Source organism: Xenopus laevis, chromosome 8S (genome assembly GCF_017654675.1).
Source record: "Xenopus laevis strain J_2021 chromosome 8S, Xenopus_laevis_v10.1, whole genome shotgun sequence".
Taxonomy (NCBI): Eukaryota; Metazoa; Chordata; class Amphibia; order Anura; family Pipidae; genus Xenopus; species Xenopus laevis.
Genome location: NC_054386.1, coordinates 43,586,370 through 43,606,487, shown reverse-complemented (window position 1 = coordinate 43,606,487; position 20,118 = coordinate 43,586,370). Strand labels below are relative to the sequence as shown.

Here is a 20,118-nt window from a genome sequence, read left to right as displayed (position 1 = left end):
TGTTGAGGATTTTTGACTCAATGCAAGATCCTGTTTGAAGTGGCACCTGAACAGTTATGACTGAGAGAGCAAAAGTTGCTTACAGTATATTATTGCCCTTCTACAGGGTAAGGCCCTTGCTTGGGCTTCTCCATTACTGGATAGAGACGATCCTCTGGTACACTACTACACTGCCTTCCTTTCTGCCAAATTTTTGATGTTCCTGGTTGGAAACTGAATTCTTCTGATTGGCTCATGAAAATTTGTCAAGGATCCAGTTACCTCCGAATATGACATAAACTTCCAGACTTTGTCTGCAGAAGTGTCATGGAACAACGAGGTGCTGATTGCAGCTTTCTGGAGGGGGCTTCATGAGGATCTGAAAGATGAGCTGGTTACTCGGGATCTTCCCACTGCTTTTGAAGAATTCGCTCTCTTCATTGTCAAGATAAATTCCAGAATGAGGTAGATGTCCTCTCTTAAGTTCCGAACCTGCAAACCCCCAGCTTCAACGTTCCTTAGGTCTGAATTTCCCTCTCCTGTGACTCCCATTCTGCCCGATCGTGGCGAACCCATGCAGATTGGAGCTATACCCTTAAAGGGGACCCGCCACCCCAAAAAAATATTCAAAATCCTATTTTATCACATTAGTCAAGCAAAATCAACTTTAATTACACTATATAAATTATTTGAATCTTGGGAATTCATAATTATAGCAAAGCAGGCAGGAGCCTTTAAAAGGTCCTGTCTTCAGTGCCCAAGCTGGCTTCTGCTTACAGACCCTGCTGAAGCCATTATATTCTATTGGAAAATTCTGTTTTTTGACTCCTGCCCATTTTTGGCTTTGATTCCTGCCCCCTTGACCCTTTTGCCTGTTTGTGACAACGTAATCCTTGCCGATACCTCTTTTTGGACTCTCGGACCTAGCACACCAATTCCTTGTTGGTTCTGCAGCAGAAAGCCTGGGAGTGAACACCGGAATAAACAGGGATTTCCCTTTAAATGTTCCCGGTTGAAGAGTACATTGCATTTTTCTGTGTTGTCCCAGCAGGTACAGTTGTGTATTATGTTTAAAATGTATATGTTGCCACCTACTGGCCAAGGTCACATTGGAAACTCTTTATTTGCTTGTCTATATTCCATGTGTGATGTTATTTCCTCCATCATCCTTCTGTGTTCCTGCCTTCCATGTGTGAGGAGCTGCTCCAGAGGTTATGAAGGAAATTATTCCTTTTGACCATCCTAAATGAAGAACCTTTGTGGATTTCAAGTGTCTGGTGAGTTCAGCTACCTGGCAAAGATTTCTTGCAGGGCAGCCAATGAATTATGCAGCTATGCATCTAAATTGTGAAATTATTGGCAAAATGGCACTTCATTGCAAAAAGACTACACTAAAAAGACTACACTAATACCATTACTTTTTTATTTGAATGCAGGCACTGCAGCCCAGCAGGTCTCAAGCATTAAATCACGTAATTCTCATCTACATAAACTGTTAAATAGTCAATATGTGGTATTTCTGGATTGAAATTGGGGGAAGGTGACAATTCGGTGATTTAATAACTTTCAGGAAAATACTGTTCCAAACAGAAGATGAAAGATCTGTTTTCACTGGTTTAACCACTGGTGTCTGCTATTGGCTACACACTGCATGGGACTGGGGCCCACCAGGGCTGCTGCCTCAGGGGCCCCCATACCCCCCATGACTCAAAGTCCCATTAAGGCCCTGCCCCAGTCACAATCCCCTGCTGGCCCTCTGTGCACATGTTTCTTCACACCGTAGGGATTGGGGCTATGGAAGTTTGTCAGAGAAAAATGGCAATGGTTATAGGCAGGGAGTGGGTCTGTGCCAGGGCAAGGGTTGCCACCTGTTCAGGGCCGGATTTGTGGTGAGGCCACCAAGGCCTGGGTGGCAGGATTTTAGGGGTGGCATGCTGCGCAACCACACCCACATTACGTTCAATAACACTGGAGATGACCAGGAGAGACAATAGTTTTTTACATTTTCTGTGCACCAATCCCCATAGCTAAGGTCCAGATGTCGACAAATTTGCACAAATAAAAGGGAGGGCCCTTGACCTGTTTGGTTTTGACCGAATAGCCCGTTTTTTTTTGAAGGGCTATTTGGGTCAAAACTGGCTGGCCGGTTTTCCAAATTAAGAAAATCAGGCAGAAATTCCTGAGATTGGCACGACGATCAGTCGATCGCCTTTTCATAGCGCTGCCCTGACATCACAGTCCCAACCCCACCATGTCACGGCCCTCCCCCTGCTGTGTCATGGCCACGACCCCACCGGAGTTCGTCCAAAGAGAAAGGTGACAACCCTAGCCTGGGCTGCTGCCTCTGGTGCCCCCACACCCCCTGGGCCCAAGCAGCAAAGCCCCCTTCCCCAGCCACAAACCCCCTCTGGCCCTACTGTGTGTACCTTTTTTTCACATATCCACAACTGGGTCCAGAGATGGAGGTCAGGGGCAGCAGCAATGGGAGCTGTTTTACCATTAAGGTAAAAGGGAAATCTTTTTTAAAAATTTTAATTATTTGCTTAAAGGGGGTTTTCACCTTTGAGTTACCTTTTAATATGATGTAGAGAGTTATAATTTGAGACCATCTGCAATTGGTTTTCATTGTGATTTTTGAGTTATTTACCTTTCTATTCAGCAAATGTCCAATTTGGCAATATGGTCGCTAGGGTTCAAATGACCCTAGCAACCATGCATTGATTGAATAGGAGATGGCCAGAAAGGAAAGATGATTAATTAAAAGAAGCAATAAGCAATACATTTGCAGTCTAGCAAAACATTTGTTTTTAGGTGGGGGTCTGTGACCCCCACTTAAAAGCTGAAAAGAGTCAGAAGAAGGCAAATAATTAAAAAAAACTATAAAGAATAACAAATGAAGGTCGAAAAGTTGCTTAAAATTGTCCATTTCATAACATTCTAAGGGGAGGTGAACCACTCCTTTAAAATGGAATTTATAGACCATGACTTTTCCATAATGCAGAGTTTTCTGGATAACGGGTTTCCAGGTAAGGTATCAAATATGTGATGTAGTGCAGTACAGTCGCATCCTATGGAATAGCTTTGTTTTTTGCAAAATTTGAGAAAGGAGTTTTTAAGTTATAGTACATGTCAAAGCTATTGATTCCCCTTTTTTTAAATGGCAAATTATTTAAAAGTCAGGGATTCTTAACCTATGGGTCTGGAGGAGTTTTTCTCAGGCTGGGGTTTCAGGTAAGTTCATGCGATCACTTGGGGGTGACTAACTTTTGGCACTCCCAAGTTAAAAGACCTTCCCTTTTTTAAGGTTGGTCTTAATAATTCATTTTTTAAATGTGATGCTTCTTCCCACTAAAGAATTCAGGGAAGAACATAAAGTATGTACTGAAACATGGACCTAACCAATATTAGGTTGTGAGGCTGATTCACTTAATTTATTATAAAGTAGACAAAGCTAGAAAACACTATTTTAAGTGAAGCATGGCCCAGAAAATGCAGACCCCTTTACAAACCCACAATCTGAGATTATGGAAAGATGGGATAAAAAGTAATACCCCAGAGAAGCCATACCATGCTTATACGGACTCCCTAAAATACGCAAAGAAGGAGCCCCTCTAAGAGCCATTGTCAGCTGCATAAATTCTTGGCTAACATCTTAGCCCTGTAGGTAGGCAATACAGTGTATTATATCCAGAATGCCAAAGAGTTTGTAACCAAGATTAATGGCGTTACACTAGAGGCATAAGAAACATTGCTATCATATGATATCACTTCATTGTTCACATTTATACCTACAACAGAGGCAATTGAGAAGAAATCGACTGCAGCAAGATAACACCCTCAGCAGCAAAACGAAGCTCAGTCCTAACCAAGTATGTTTGCTGCTTGATTTGTGCCTTAACACCACATACTTCAAATTCAAGGACCTTTTTCATAGGCAGAAACATGGCTGTGCAATGGGTTCTCCAGTCTCTCCCATTGTAGCTAACTTGTACATGGAGGAAGTGGAAAGGAGGGCCTTACTTACATTCCAGGGAACTACATAGAGTCACTGGTTCAGGTACGTGGATGACACTTGGGCTAAAATCAGATCCAATGAAGTGGCAGTCTTTGCAGAACATATTAACTCAGTGGACAATAACATTAAGTTCACAAGGGAAGATGTCCACGAGAACAAACTTGCCTTTTTGGACTGTTTGATATGCATCCAAGAGGGGGGTAACTTGAAAATGGAAGTATACAGGAAACCCACTCATACGGGTCAATATCTGTTCGATTCCCACCATCCGCTGGAACACAAACTGGGTGTCATTAGAACTCTGCACCACAGGACAGAATGTGTGACATCTGGTACAGAGTCCAAAGACAAAGAGCAAAAACATCTCAGAGGAGCTTTGAAAGTGTGTGGCTACCCAGACTGGGCGTTTGTTTGCAAAACAGCAGCAACCAAGCCCAACAGGAACACATAGTAGGCGAAACATAGTGTGGTTAGGTCACCACTAGGGTACCTGGGAAAGTCCAGGACGGAGCTTATTTATGCCCCAGGTTCCTAACAGAGTGGTTCTAGGATAGCTAGTTCAGCCTGGGTGTTTTACTGAGGAATCTCAGGTGGATAATTAAAAAAGCAGATTAAGCCAGTGTGTAGAGCTCCATTCTGAGGAAAGGACACAGGAAAGCTGCCTGTGTGAGCTCACTGAGGGGATTGAAATCACCATAAGCAGTGGCGTAACTAGATGTTGCTGGGCCCCACAGCAAATTCATTTTAGGGCCCCCAACATATCCAGTGTTTGTCCTTTTTTACCAATATATGTTCAAATTGCTCATCAATGAGAGCCTCATGGGGCCTCCTGTACCTCCTGGGCCCCCCTGCAGCCGCAGGGTCTGCTTCCTCTGTAGTTACGCCCCTGACCATAAGGTTTGGGATTTTGTATGTTCCTGAATGTTCTATGGTTTGGGGAGACAGGCAGTAGGCTTCCTCCTGATTAGTTAGGAAAACTGACCTGTGTTAGTTAGAAGCCCATTAAGTGCCAAGGATTTTTATTGTATTTATTTATTAATTTAGCCTCTCCCCTGTTCCCTAGGAACAGGGAATATATATATCCATGATATTCCAGTGAGAGGGATATATGTCAGTGGAGGGGGGGTGTCTGGAGATTAACCCCAAACTCAAACTTCTATAACCCTAATTATAATTATAAAATTCAAACTTGTCCAGTGAAATCATTTTTTTTAATTATAAAACCCTGACTTGTGTGCTCTTTTTTTTTTAGCAGGAACATCTGTGATAATGTCTCTTTTTACTTTTTTTCCATTAATGACATTGACATCATCGGGTACCAACGGCACTCCATTATATTTAGTTTTATTTCTGTGTTTTTGGGCACTTTTTCCAAGATCTACTTATGACACACAGGAACTTCAAAGAAAAAAAAGTGTTATCAACAAAGCTCCTGTAACTGGTTTCCTTCCTCCTTAGAAGCAGTATAAATATACTGGGTGCCTGCGGCTGCTGTTCAAGGACATTGAAGGAATATTATGATCGTGTGTCCTGCTTCAGTTATGGGGACAGTCATTTGGTTTTATCTCTCCTGCTTCTGCATGACCGCTGAGGCAATTACTAGGACATATTATATTGCTGCTGTGGAACGATATTGGGATTATAAGAACAGCAGTCTGCTATATACAGAACACAGGTCATCAATGGTTATATTTTATTGTCTGTCTTTCTGGAAATATAACACATCTTACTTGTCCTTTATTCTGGGTTACAGTTGAAGTGTATAAAGCTGTTTTGTGTATTAACATTTCCCCTTATATTAGCAGGTCACAAACAGCAAAGTCCCCAGATTCAGTTCTGTACAAGAAGGCTGTATACGTAGAGTACACAGATGCCTCTTTTTCACAAGAAAAGCCACAACTTGAATGGACAGGTGAGTATTTTCATTTGTGTACAAGAAGCAAGTGCCATATACAGGTAAGGGACTTGTTATCCATAATGCTCAGGACCTGGGGTTTTCCGGATAATGGATCTTTTTGTAATTTGGATCTTCATACCTTAAGTCTACTAGAAAATCATGTAAACATTAAATAAACCCAATAGACTGATTTTGCTTCCAATAAGGATTAATTATATCTTAGTTTGGATCAAGTACATGGTACTGTTTTATTATTACAGGGAAAAAGGAAATCAGTTTTAAAAACTTGGACTATTTTAATAAAATGGAGTCTATGGGAGATGGACTTTCTGTAATTCGGAACTTTCTGGATAATAGGTTTCTGGATAACGAATCCCATACCTGTACATAAAAAGTTACATATAGGTTATGTTGATAATTTTTCACTGAAGGGGCTTTTTTGTAATCAATTGTTACTTGAAGTTCTTTAACCTGACTGTTTTGCCAACATGACTGTCCCTTCTCAACCTGTCAGTTTCTAATGCTGGCGGACTTCTGCTGCACAAATATGGCAGCCCTCTCATAGAGGAACATGCGGTATCAGTTAGATAATGTAAAAGCATTGGCAAACACTTTTATGGCAACATTATAAATAGCATGCAAAAACAATATTAATTTCTGGTGTCAGTATCTCTTTAAAGGAAATACATGAAATTACTCAATTAATTTGCAGTGGTTACAGAGTTATATTACGTGGCATTTTTAGAGTTTAGCATTTAAAATGATACAATATGGTTGCTAACGGATGTTGTTTATTTAAATATAACTACAGATATGGGATCCATTATCCGGTAACCCATTATCCAGAAAACTCCAAATTACAGAAAGGCCATCTCCCATAGATTCCATAATAAGTAAATAATCCAAATTTTTAAAAATGATTTCCCTTTTCTCTGTAATAATATAACAGTACCTTGTACTACGATATATGTAATCCTTATTGGAGGCACACCAGCCTATTGGGTGTATTCTACATGATTTTCTAGTAGATTCAAATTACAGAAAGATCTGTTATCCAGAAAGTCCCAGGTCCCAAGCATTCTGGATAACCGGTCCCATACCTGTACTGTCAATTTTAAACTGGAAAGCTTTTGGTTACAATAAAAAGGTAAGTGCGCTTTATGATTTTTACCCCTAAGCAATAGGTATATGCAGGTCTGCTCCTGCCATGGGGTAAAGGAAAGCAAAATGTGCTCTTCTATGCATTTATGCATTTTATATTATTTTCTTTGTAGCTATTTTAAAACTACTGATATAATTAATTTTGTAATAACAATCCCACCAGGTTACTTTTCTAACTTTACAGTCGGTGAGTCTGAATTGAGCGCTGTTTGTTGAGGGACTGGGGTTTAACATTTGATCAAGGGTATTACCTCACGTATCATTAATCTACTAGGAAGCATACATTGTGCTGGATTTGTAACCTGTAAGGCATGTATACACCATACATTTGATGAAATATCAACAGCCTACCCATCCCATGTGTCATTTAAGACAAGACTTGATAGCCAAAGGACCAAGAGTATGCCTTCCTCGTTGTTTCAGGATTGATTTACTATAGTGGCTGTGATGTCATGTGTACAAGGGGACAGGGTACAGGTAGGCTGAAACTAGGGGTAGGCAGAAGAGGCACATGCCTAGGGCAGAACAGTTGGGGGAGAGGCGCTTGACCTCTTCTCGCTGCCTTCCCCATGTCCAAGACTTCATCCCCCATGGCATGGTAGTTGCCATGTGCTCCCACCCACCCTCAGTGACACCATCACGCATGCATAAGCTTGTGCACTTGGGGGAGGGAGGTGAGGGGGCCAGCTAGCTTGGCCTGGCTCTGGGTACAGAGCTTGGCCTTTGCCTGTATATAGTGATATCATATATACAAATAATATATACAAATAATCTACATTTTAAAAATGTATTTCCTTTTTCTCTGTAATAATAAAACAGTACCTTGTACTTGATCCAAACTAAGATATAATTAATCCTTATTGGAGACAAAACCACCATAGAGGGTGTATTTAATGTTTACATGATTTTCTGGTAGACTTAAGGTATAAAGATTCAAATTATGCAAGGATCTGTTATGCGGAAAGCCTCAGGTCCTGAGAATTCTGGATAACAGGTCCAATACTTGTACTTATTTTATGTCACTTTTGCCAATTACGCCATGGTATGTATCTACTGTATTTGTTCTTACGAGTAACAAGCATTTGAAAACCTATTGTGCCTTTTACATAAAAACTTCCAATATTGGACTGATCTAGAGAGGTGGCTATAGAGATAGAGAAAGTGAAGCCTTCTAAAAGAAGCTGTTACAGGAGGGGAGCTGTGGGGTTAACCGCTTTAATTTTTCAGCAGTAGCTGGAAGTTGCTGTAGGTTGGCAGCACTAAGAGGCCATTGCACAATTTACTACTAGAAACCGTTAAAGGGGAATTTATGCACCACAGTGCCATTGATAGTAATGAAGTTTACAATCAATACATGTGTATAAAGTGAAACTTCCAAAATGGAGACTTTTCAGTTTGTCTCAGAGGGGGGAAATTAACCAATCCCCGGGGATCAACTTATCTTTAATAACTCTTAATACTACTGTATTTTCTCCCAGTCTAAAAATCCAACCCTTTCTTGATATTGCATACTGTATCTGCCAACTGCTTTACTGTAAAATAAAAAAAAAATCATAAGATGGAACCTCCTTTCTTCTAATCTAAATGACTACCCTTGTATCTGCTGGAAGGATCAACCAGTAAATGACGCATCAGAGAGTTTATTACAGTATATTGTGCCTTAGAAACAGTGAAACCTCATTTGAAGTTTTCCCTCATTTTACATTTTTTATTTGTGGTCCCATCAATTTATAATGCATTTCAATGTGTGCATTTCTCTGATTTTAGTGATGTTTTCCCAGATTTTACATCAAAATTTTGTCCTGATGTACCCAACAGTTTTTTCTCTATGAATGTTATTTGTGAAATAAAGAGGTTTAAAATACTAACCAGATGTATATTTTGCCATGGTTCTGCTTGTAAATGGTCAATTCCAATTAGTCTGCCCTTATACAGTCCTGCACCAATCACTTATTGCTTTAGGTTGTATATGTGACAGACAGAGAGGCCTTGCACATGTCCACCATAGTGTAACATCAACGCTGCAATGCTTGACCCTTGTTATTAACACAGTAAATATTGTATCTCAAAGTAAAACTGACTCCTGTGCTTATATCCTTTCAGTACTTGAAGAAAAAGTTACTTTAACACGTTTACCTGATTTTACATTTTCCCGGATTTTACATCCTTTTTTCCCTGGTCCCCTGAAAACATAAAATGGGTGTTCTACTGTATTTATATTTAGTTATTTTTTCCTTGCTTAAGCGCCTTTTCAAAAGTGAATACAATTCCAACTTAAAGGAGAAGGAAAGGTCTATTAACTTGTCATCGCATGTACTTACCTTAAATCCCAGGCCAGTGCACCTATTAGGAGAAAACTGCACTGACCTGGGATTCTTCCAGAGAGCACCATGGAGCGATCGTCTTCCGGTGTCTTCTATCTTCAAAATTTCTGGGGCAGATGCATGCACAGAACAAAATAGCTGCCTTTTTCGTTAAAAGAAGAAGAAAAAAGAAGAAGCCAGAATACAATCGCTCCATGGTGCTCGTTGGAAGAATCCCGGGCTGGTGCAGTTTTCTCCTAATAGGAGCCCAGGCCTGGGGTTTCAGGTAAGTACATGTGAACACTTGTGGGTGCCTAACTTTTGGCACCCCAAGTTAAAAGACCTTTCTGTCTCCTTTAACTAACCTTTTCTCATAACTGAAACCTTCAATTTCCTTGAGCTGGGCACATGCACGGTATAATAATATTGAAACTTAAGCTTTAGCCTTGTATTTGACAACTGACTGTACATTGCAATTTTTTGACCTGCCTCTAACAATTCAGATTGAATAAAGTTACTAAAATAACTAATCAGACAATGTTCTGGCCTTGACAACAATTGTACGAAAGTTATGTCAGATAAATAGCAGTGACAGTCACTCACTGATATTGTCAGATAGGCAATACATGCAGAGAAATTATCGTTAGCCAACAAATCTTCTAACCTGTCTGATCAACTAAGCAGTCATTCACTATGATCTGAAAAATATCCAGATGATCCACAAAGTTCGAAAATTGTACAACATTATCTTTTCGTCAATGGCCAGCTTTTTCCATACTGTGCATATTCACAACTCAAGGGTCCCAGAGCCTAAGATCGGATCAGCCCGAAATCGCCCACCTTAATGTGGGCATATCGGTGAGAGATCTCTATGTGTATGGCCACCTTTAGAATATACTGTAGCTGGATATACATTCATTGCTATGGATATACTCCAGTCCTGTGTCCTGCTCATTGCCACTTGTATAGATAGAAAATGAAATTGTTTGTTAGAGTTGCATTGTAAGTGCAGAATTATACATGTATATAAAACACTTTGCCTTTTGTGGATAATTACGGTTCACTCATTAAAGTCCAAAGTAAGCCTGATGAATTGCACTAAATGTAGAGAGCAAACCAACCTTTATTCCAACAGATACTGCTTACCTTTCTACATAAACATTTACACAATACTAAAAGAGACTGAAAAGGAACTATGTGTATAATTATATCACTTGACTCATTATTCATTGCATAAATGTTAAAGGACATCAGTATGACTGGCACTGTAATAAGGATGTGTTTTCATTTCAGATTCTGTTGTGTCATGTTTTCCTTCCTCTTTGTAAGGGCTCTTACTCACAAGCGTTTCCTCATGCGAATGATTTAATGAAACTCATTCGTCCCAAATATTGAACGGGAGGTGAGAACAACACGCAGTGTCCCAGTAAAACTCATGAGCAAACACTTTTGCTCTTAAACTGACAGGGGCCTACAAAATGGTTTTGGAAAAGCTTGTTCTCCACCAAAAACAGTTTTGCATTAATTAAAAACTTTCAATGATTTATACGTTATTTGTAGATGCAATTGCAGTTGAAAGCTGTATTTGTTTGTCTCTTTATCTTTTTACTGTTTCTGACTCTTGAAGCAATGTAGCAAAAGTCGGTTGTCTTCCAAGACTGTTAATCATGTTTTGCTACATTGTTTCTAGTTTTAGAACTAGCAGTGCAGAATATAGAAAATGACTGATGTATACGGCTTTAAAAGGCAAGTACATTCACAAACAAAGTGTTTAAATAATGCATACCAGAAAGTTTCTTAGCATTTTTCCCTTTACATCCCAAAACTGATTTTTAGCATACTGTATGTCCCGCTGTTTGGACAGGAAGGAACCTACTCTATAAGTCCCTCGCCCCTTATCAGCATAGTTGTGTTTTTTCCCCTGTCCTGTCTGGAATGTGAAGAACCAAACCTCTAGAGGTTTGAGGGCCACACGAGCACCACTTGAGGGTTGGTGTCTCAGGGTTTTTTGTCTTTATGGTATTTGTTTGAGTCTCAAGTTGCCTGTGCAGTTAATGTTCTACTTCTCTGGCTTGTGTTTTAGGTTCCAGAGCACTAAAGTGCTGGTTATCCAATCTGGAAGAAGATATTAAAGGAGAAGGAAAGTACTTTTTACTTGGGGGTACCAAAAGTTAGGCAACCCCAAACCATTGCATTTACTTACCTGATACCCAAGGTCGGTGCTCCAGTCAGGAGTAAACTGCATCGGCTCAGGGTTATTCCAGCGAGCACCACGGAGCGATCCTCTTCTGGCATCTTCAAATTTCCTTGGGTAGACACATGTGAAGTAGAACGATATAGTCAGCTTTCTCATTAAGTTCGGCTTTTCGTTTTACTGTGCACTCACATCCGCTGGAGGGAAGAAGGAGCTGGAAGATGATCGCTCCATAATAACCCCAGCCCCATGAAGTTTTCTCCTGACTGGAGCACCGACCAGGTAAGTAAATGCGACCACTTGAGGGTGCCTAACTTTTGGCACCCCCAAGTATAACAGGACTTTCCTTCTCCTTTAAAGGTTGTATAGATAGAGAAACCTTCTCAATATGATGTCAACCATCAAACTAGTGTCTGCCTTTCTTTGTATGTTTGCATCTTTGAAATTTTTAAAACTCTCAAGTCCTACTTTGGTACTATCTTCAGCTGGTAGACGTGCTCTGTGGCTTAAAGCTTGGTCAGCAGACCTTGCACCTAAAGGTCCCCATAGACGCAAAGATTCCTCTTGCCGAACAACCGATTTTAGCGAAGTCCGACCAATACTGTGCGGTTAGTGGGATTCGAACGATCGAACATCTTACGATTTTTCGGCCGACATCTGTCAGGAAATTGACCGGACAGGTTAAAAAATCTTTGTCGGTCCCAGTGCAATTTGGTCTTTTTAGTTGATGAACAATTCGTACGATCGTACGATCACAATGATGATCGGATTTTTTAAAAATCTCATCATCTATGGCCAGCTTAAGAGTTCTCTTTGCAACTTCAGGGCAATTTGGCATGGTCTCCTATCTTTTCGCCACCAAATTCTGAGCAAAGCTGTTTGTATTTAATCAGACCACGGTATCCTATGTCAATCAACAGGGAGGGACCAGATCTCCATGTCTGATATGTCTTTGGGGGAATTGTAATAAAATTCGCAAAGAGAACAAATTTGTGATTAAAAATGTGCATGTTGCAATGTAATATTCCTCATTAAGCTTTTATTGCATTGCGAATCTTAATTGTGCATTGTGAACCTTTAATACCTGCTTAAAGGTGGAGTACACTTTTGGCACAAACTTAACTTTTTCATTAAGAAGTTTTATTACATATACTGCGCAGAATATAAAATTCGCAATCACTATCCTACTGTTGTGTGAGGGGCAAAGTATTCGCAAAGGCAAAACTGTTTATTTTGCCAACATTTATTCGCATTGTGAATTAATTTAGAATGATTTTTGTGTTAGTGACCAATGTTACGCTCCCCCATTAGTGCCAAAATTCTTGCCTGGGCAGAGTTGAATTTATTAAGTCTATCAGCACTGCATATAAAGGGACAATACCTTGGCAGACCATCCCATTCATCAGGTTGCATGATGTAAGATGGATACTAGGTAATTATGTGCTGTATAAAATTTGAATCTGTGGTAGAATAGGAAATGCAGAAGATTGGTGTAATTGGCGTTGGGCAGGTATGCAGTATAACATGAGCCATTATTCATTATTATGCAAGTCCTAAGGGGTAATGAACCAAATAGCACTAATATGTAAACATCTGTATGGTAGGCCCCACTGTGTAACATAGTATATTTTGAGTGCTGCAAGGTGTGTATAATTTGTGCCTTAAAATTAATTAAAATTTGAGTTTTTCATGCTCCTAATAAACATGTTTTCAAATACTTTAGGTCTTTTGGGTCCCACAATTCGTGCAGAAACATATGATACTGTTGTCATACACTTTAAGAATCTTGCAAGCATAGCATACAACATTCATGGAGTGGGAGTATCCTATGGAAAAAGCTCAGAGGGTAAGACCTAAGATTTTTTTTTTTTACTAAAATGTCCTACACGGTTAATAGTTTTATTATCAAAGTTCACTAATACAAAAATGGGGGTTGGCAAAGCACTGCTCCATTTATTGGCTAGTGCAATAAAAAATATGTAAGAACCCCTTCCAGCTAAAAATAGAACAAGATTCCTCTGGCCCACCATTGGTGGTCTAGAGCCCACCAATATATTATAATTAATAGATGGTGTGAATGTGTATATGTACTGTATATATGTATTTATTCTCCTGTATAACCATTATATATATAAATATATGTTAAACGGGAGTATGGTAAAACAGGGTAAGACTGAGGGCCCCCAGCCGCAACCCCCCTTGAGCCCCCCTCCCCCCTGCTATAAATAATATAAATGCAAGTTATACACTAAATGGCAGTGTGTTGGGAGTTTCCTCAAATGAGAACGATCTAGGGGTTTTTGTGGATAACAAGTTGTCTAATTCTGGACTTTGTCTTTTTTTAACCTGATATAACTATGTAAATGTGTAACTATAAAAAGCCCAGTGGAATGTATAGTCTAAGGTCCCTATCACAGAGGCTTGTGTAATGTATTAAGCAAAAGAAAGTGTTATGTAATATTAAAGTTCAAACACTCTTAATCATCTTTAAAGTTTAACATAGCTTCCATAATATGCACATCTGATAGTGGTCTTTCTAATTTCTGCTGAGCTTTAGGGGTACCTTATGAAGATGGGACTAGTCCATCAGAAAATGTGGGTGATGCCGTGCCTCCTGGTGAAATGTACCGTTACATTTGGGAAATTCCTTTAAGCTATGGACCAACAACATCCGACCCATCCTGTGTGACTTCTGCTTATTACTCCCACAATAACTCTTCATATGATACGAATACTGGTCTTGTGGGTGCTCTGCTTATTTGTAAACCAGGTAAACATGTTTACATTAGCAAAAAAAAAGTGACTTTGCAATGAAATGACACTGTGGTACAATTAATAATCTCTATTAAACTATGTAAAGGGTCCCCTATAACACCATATAAGAAAATTAAGGTTGTTTGTTTTGGAGATAGCACAGTTCTCTGTGTAGAGTGCTTTATTCACACACAGCACCTCTCTGGTATAACATATTTTAATTAAAATAGAAAAGTTAAGTTTGAAGGTTTTATTTAACATAAATATTTTTTTGATATCAAAAATATCTAAAAAATTACACTGAAATCATAAGCACAAGGATGAAGTGTTTTCTTCTCGCAGTTCGATATTGGCCATAAAAACTGAACAATGAAAGGCAAATTAGCAACATTATGGATAATAGCACACCATTGACTTGAATAATTTTTTGAAAGCACTGGTATATTTTTCTCTGGATAAAAAACTTCATACTTCTACTTTACTACCTTTGCTACTTTTTTTACTGGTATCATAAACAGCTTTTTTGTGCAATATTGTTGAAGAACAACATAATAGGATCGGGATATTACTTCCCTAGGAAATTGCTTGGTAGGGAAAATTTTGGTCCAAATATCAAATTCAAAACCATTGTAATAAAATGTTTAATATGAATAAATGGGCCATGCTGCATGCAGTTGAAAATGTAATACATGTATGGTTCCTGTTTGGAACCTGGGGTTTTATGGATAATAGATCTTTCCGTAATTCAGATCTTCATACCTAAAGTCGTCTAATAAAAAGTACTGTAAATATTAAATAAATCCAATAGAGTGGTTTTGCATCCAATAAGGATTAATTATATATTGGATCAAGTAAAAGTTATTCTTTCCTTATTAATCACCAAAAGGAAATAATTTGTTAAAATTTTTGGATTATTTGGATATATGGGAGAAGGCCATTCCGCAATTCAGAGCTTTCTGGAGAACATGTTTCCAGATAACAGATCCCATACCTGTATCAGTACTAGTGTATTTATCGAGGGCAGATGTCCATATCTAGACATCTTCCCCTCGATAATATACATTGGTAATAGAGATATTGGTTTAGCCTGTGGATCGTTCCACATTGTTGATCCAGTTAATAAGGGTATACACATGCTGATACTATTGTTGGAATGCTACAAAATGCCTTTTGTTCTTTTACAGGATCTCTCTCTGCTGATGGATCTCAGTTTGGAGTACAGGAAAGGGTCCTCCTCTTTGCCGTATTTGATGAACGTAAATAGATTGTGTTGCTACTAATGGATTTATGCTGGCTTAGTTATGATAAAGTGCAAGGCACTGTTTTATTACTGCTAAGAAAATAACCAATCTAGGTGGTTGCTGAGTAAATAGAATATATTTTGGAACTAGTTGGCTGCAACTTGGGGGAAAAGTGTTATTTTAATGAAGGGCAAGATAGGTTAATATGGCTTCACTTTTGAGTTCTTGTTTTAAAAGCTGTACAGGTATGGGACCTGCTATCCAGAATGCTCGGGACCTGAGGTTTTCCAGATAACAGATCCTACCGTAATTTGGATCTTTATACCTTAAATGTAATAGAAAATCATGTAAATATTAAATAAACTCTAAAGACTGGTGTTTCTTCCAATAAGGATTACTTATATCTTAATTTGGATCAAGTACAAGGTACTATCATTTTTAAAAATGTGCAAAATTTGATTATAATGGAGTCTATGGGAGATGGCCTTACCGTAATTCAGAGCTTTCTGGATAATGGGTTTCCTGATAACAGGTCCAATACCTGTATCATATTTGTATTCCTATATTTACATTAGGCTAACATTTTAAGTTACATGTTCTGTTTTCCAGTTACTATATCTAACTTATCTTGTCTAATCATTTAGGAAAATACGCTTAGAAGCATGCACATTTTTTCTATAGTTTCAACTAATTTCCAGAAATAGGGTTAGTTAATTACATTCTGTTTCTCTGTACAGGTAAGAGTCACTATACAATGACAACAGATGAAGAACCGCAGCACACAATTAATGGATATGCAAACAGTTCCTTGCCTGGTATGCAAATATTGGCTAATGCAGTTTTGTGAAATATATATTTTATTGTCATTTAGCAGACAGCTCAAATATTGTTACATATATAATAAGAATTTAATTTATCTATGAATTAGAATCGCTGGGAGATGCCTAGTTAAACTGTTGGAGGCAATGAACACTGATTTCAAGGCAGATACATATAGTGTAATTGATACCTTTTATTGGCTAATGTAGTTACAAACTGCAAATCTTCAAGACATCTTGGGTTTCTTCTCTGCTACTGAATGTTAAACAGACTTCTTAATGATTGTTTGCAATTCTTTCATTTATTTTTGACTGCTGCAGTATAACTGCAGAAAGCCCCGCTAAAATCAGTATTCCTCAAAATATGTTTTTCTGTGGTGATTTGTGCAATAAAACACGATCCTGTTCACAGAACCATGTCAATAGATATACTATATTATAAAACAGTTGAACCCCCATTTTATGTTTTTCAGAGGACCAGAAAAAAACATCAGGAAAAAATGTTAAAGTAACTGAAAGGATATAAGCACAGGAGTCTGTTTTACTTTGAGATACAATATTTGCTGTGTTAATAACAAGGGTTAAGCATTGCAGTGTTAATGTTACACTATGGGGGGGCATGTGCAAGGCCTCTCTGTCAGTCACATATACAACCTAAAGCAATAAGTGCAGGTGCAGGACTTTATAAGGGGCAAACTAGTTGGAATCGACAATTTACAGGCAGAACAATGACAAAATATAAATCTGGTTAGTATTTTAAACCTCTTTATTTCACAAATAAAAACAGTAAAAATTCAGTTTTTGGGTACATCAGGACAAAATTATTATTTAAAATCCGGGAAAACATTACTTAAAATAAGGGAAAAACACCCATTGAAATGCATTATAAATTGGTGGGACCACATAAAAAATGAAAATGCGGTAAAACTTAAAATCTAGGTTTCACTGTTTGTATTAATTTAAAATGCAGCATTCACTGTCTAAAAGCAAGGAATGTAGCAGTAAATGTTAAATAAAAAAAGGGTTAAACACCATGACTAATCGGACACTTTTGGAGCCCTATGAATATTTTCTTTCTCTCTCCTCTGTTTTCTCTCAGTACTTGTTATCTGCCGCCAGAAACCCCTTTCCCTTCATGTCATTGGATTTGGGCCACACACTGAAGTTCACACCATCTCGCTTGAAGGACATAGCTTTGTAGTAAGAGGACATCGAATCATTTCTCTTCCTGTTACTGCATTTACCTTCATCACTGCCTCCATTCAGCCAGGAGAAAAAGGAGCATATAACTTGTCTTGCCAGAATCCTTTGCATCCTGCAGGTAATGTCTATAAATATCCAGCAACTAGGTGCTACTTGTTGTTTACCATGTCCACCTGGTCATGACACCTTTTATGATAATTATCTTGCTAAAGCAGAGCTGTCATTTAATATAAGGAACTCTGTGGCTTATCGACCGACAGCAATGGAACTGCGTACAAAGCTGGATCTGCAAGATAAATCTATGACTTTGTCACAGAAAAGCAAACAAGATAGCATGCTGGGCAATTTTGTGCATTTCCGTGCTAGATAATTACATAAGTTTATGTCTTCATATGATTTTAATAGGCGCTATGAAGAAAAAGGTTGGCATTTTGATGGACAAAATTACCCAAATTTTTCAGATTTTGCCTACCAAATTACCAAATTTTACCTGCATAGCTCCAGCTCATGTGCCATTACCCTAATGCTTTCATTTAAAAACATTTTTTAGTTAAAAGTATTTGCTATAATTAGGATAAACTATTAGAAATAAAGGAAACATGTCAAATGATGACCAGTCACAATAAATGATTATTAGTTCAGTTTTCATAACTCATCTTTGTGTGTTTTAGGTGGGATGGCAGCTTTAGTCATGGTACAAGATTGTGCTGAAGAATTTGTGAAACAGATGCGTTTCCTAGATATGCATGATGATTATGAAGAGGAAGATGATTATGAGTCTGATTTTATAGAGCAGCCAGATTATGTGTCACCCAACTATGTTCGATCTCATGGAAAACTTAGGCCTGTCATATGGAAACATTACATTGCCGCAGTGGAAGTCAACTGGGACTATGTTCCATCTAAAGATGACGAGAGGTAAGGCATCACAGACAGAAAAAGAGATCGATAGTAGAAGCAAATAAGAGTCCTTAGGGAAAGAAAGACAAGTAGACCAAAATCACAACAAAACAAAAGGTTTTGTGAGTACTGCAGCAGATCCTCTGGTATCAGCCAGTTTAAAAATGCTATTTTCAAAATGAACTTTGGTTTCTGGGCAAAAGTTTTCAGACCAAAGTATTTTCTTTTCTTGTAAGTAGGTTCTCTCAGGGGGTTATTATTAAAGTCTGAATGCCAAAAACTATAAAATCCAAAATTTTAGTGAAAATAAAACTCACATTTTTCTGTATTTATTATACCCCGATGATAGAAAAAGTCAGAATCCAGAAATTCGGCATCTCAGACCTGTCAAGGTTGTATATAAGTCAATGGGAGAAGTCCCGAAGATATTTTAATCTGCACTGGGTTTCATGCAATAATCCCAAAATTTCATGTTTTTCAGGCAAAAATCCGAAACATACACATGATTCGCATTTTTCACGATTTTTTTACCTTTTGATAAATAAGTGGAAATAACCCGTGCAGACTTTGTCAGAGTAGATTTCAGAAAATGAGATATATTTGGATTTTGATAAATAGCTCCCTAAGCCTAAATCATACCTCCCAACTGTTCTGTTTTTCACGGGACAGTCCCGATTTTGACAGCTCAATCCACAGTCCTGGATTTGTTACTGACTTTCTCTTTAATCTCCTGCATTGAACAGACCGAAAAAGATACAATGTTTCTAAGTAAATTGGTTTTTGGCAGAGAACCCAGAATACAGTATGTGCAGTATGTGCATGGTGTACTTCCCTCTTTCTATTTCCAAAATGTTGGGAGGCATACCCTAAGTGATTCATGGCATTTTGTATGCTGATGCTCAGCATGGAAAGTGATTTTATTGTGTTCACTAATTGTGATCATGTTTAAACAAGCCCCAGACTTCACTTACTGTTGCACCTATAATCAGACTGGATCAAACTGGGTACTGCCATATCTTAATGATAGATACCAGAGTGTTCCATTAGGGGCTAAATAGAGTTTTGTACATATTTGTGTAAAGTTGAAAAAAGTATGAACCATTTTCAGAGCTTGACATCCATGTTATTAAGCTAAAGGTGTATATTTTGTATATGGGTATGTATGGATATTTTTTTGCAATTGTCTATTAAGAATGACCTTTTCAATTTTTTTTAAGCTCCAGTTATATAAAGGCAGTATTCCAAGAGTTTACAGATGCTCGGTTTCTTCATCCCAAAGTGTCAGAGCTTGACGGAACAGGGATCCTGGGGCCAGTGCTGCGAGGAGAAGTTGGAGATGAGATCCAGGTAAGATTCCAATTGATGACAAATTCCTCCTCACTTTCTGACAGCCAAATGGTCTGTAGTGTATTCATACAGCAGCATATTGTTTTGTAACTATGTCACCATACTGGTAATGAGCAAAATTAACATAGATCTGTTTTGCTACTTCTTAAAGGGGTTGTTCACCTTTAAATGATCTTCTAGTATGATGAAGAGAGTGATAATCTGAGACAATCTCAAACTGGTTCCATTTTTATTATTTGTGATTTTTCAGTCATTTATATTTTAATTAAACAGCTCTCCAGTTTTCAGATTCAGCAATCTGGTTGC

The 20,118-nt window shown here is 38.3% G+C and overlaps 1 protein-coding gene across 1 annotated transcript in view; it reads left to right on the top strand.

Annotated features, from left to right (window-relative positions):
• The first annotated feature begins 5,459 nt into the window (after nt 1-5,459).
• Nucleotides 5,460-20,118, top strand: part of LOC108700524 (coagulation factor VIII) — a 61,941-nt gene continuing 47,282 nt past the window's right edge. Inside the window, exons 1-9 of the mRNA XM_041574829.1 lie at nt 5,460-5,669; nt 5,800-5,906; nt 13,273-13,395; nt 14,107-14,319; nt 15,488-15,559; nt 16,282-16,359; nt 17,462-17,683; nt 18,237-18,483; nt 19,683-19,812. Of these exons, the coding sequence (XP_041430763.1) occupies nt 5,512-5,669; nt 5,800-5,906; nt 13,273-13,395; nt 14,107-14,319; nt 15,488-15,559; nt 16,282-16,359; nt 17,462-17,683; nt 18,237-18,483; nt 19,683-19,812 (1,350 nt within the window). The 5' untranslated portion in view covers nt 5,460-5,511. The remainder of the gene's footprint in view (nt 5,670-5,799; nt 5,907-13,272; nt 13,396-14,106; nt 14,320-15,487; nt 15,560-16,281; nt 16,360-17,461; nt 17,684-18,236; nt 18,484-19,682; nt 19,813-20,118) is intronic.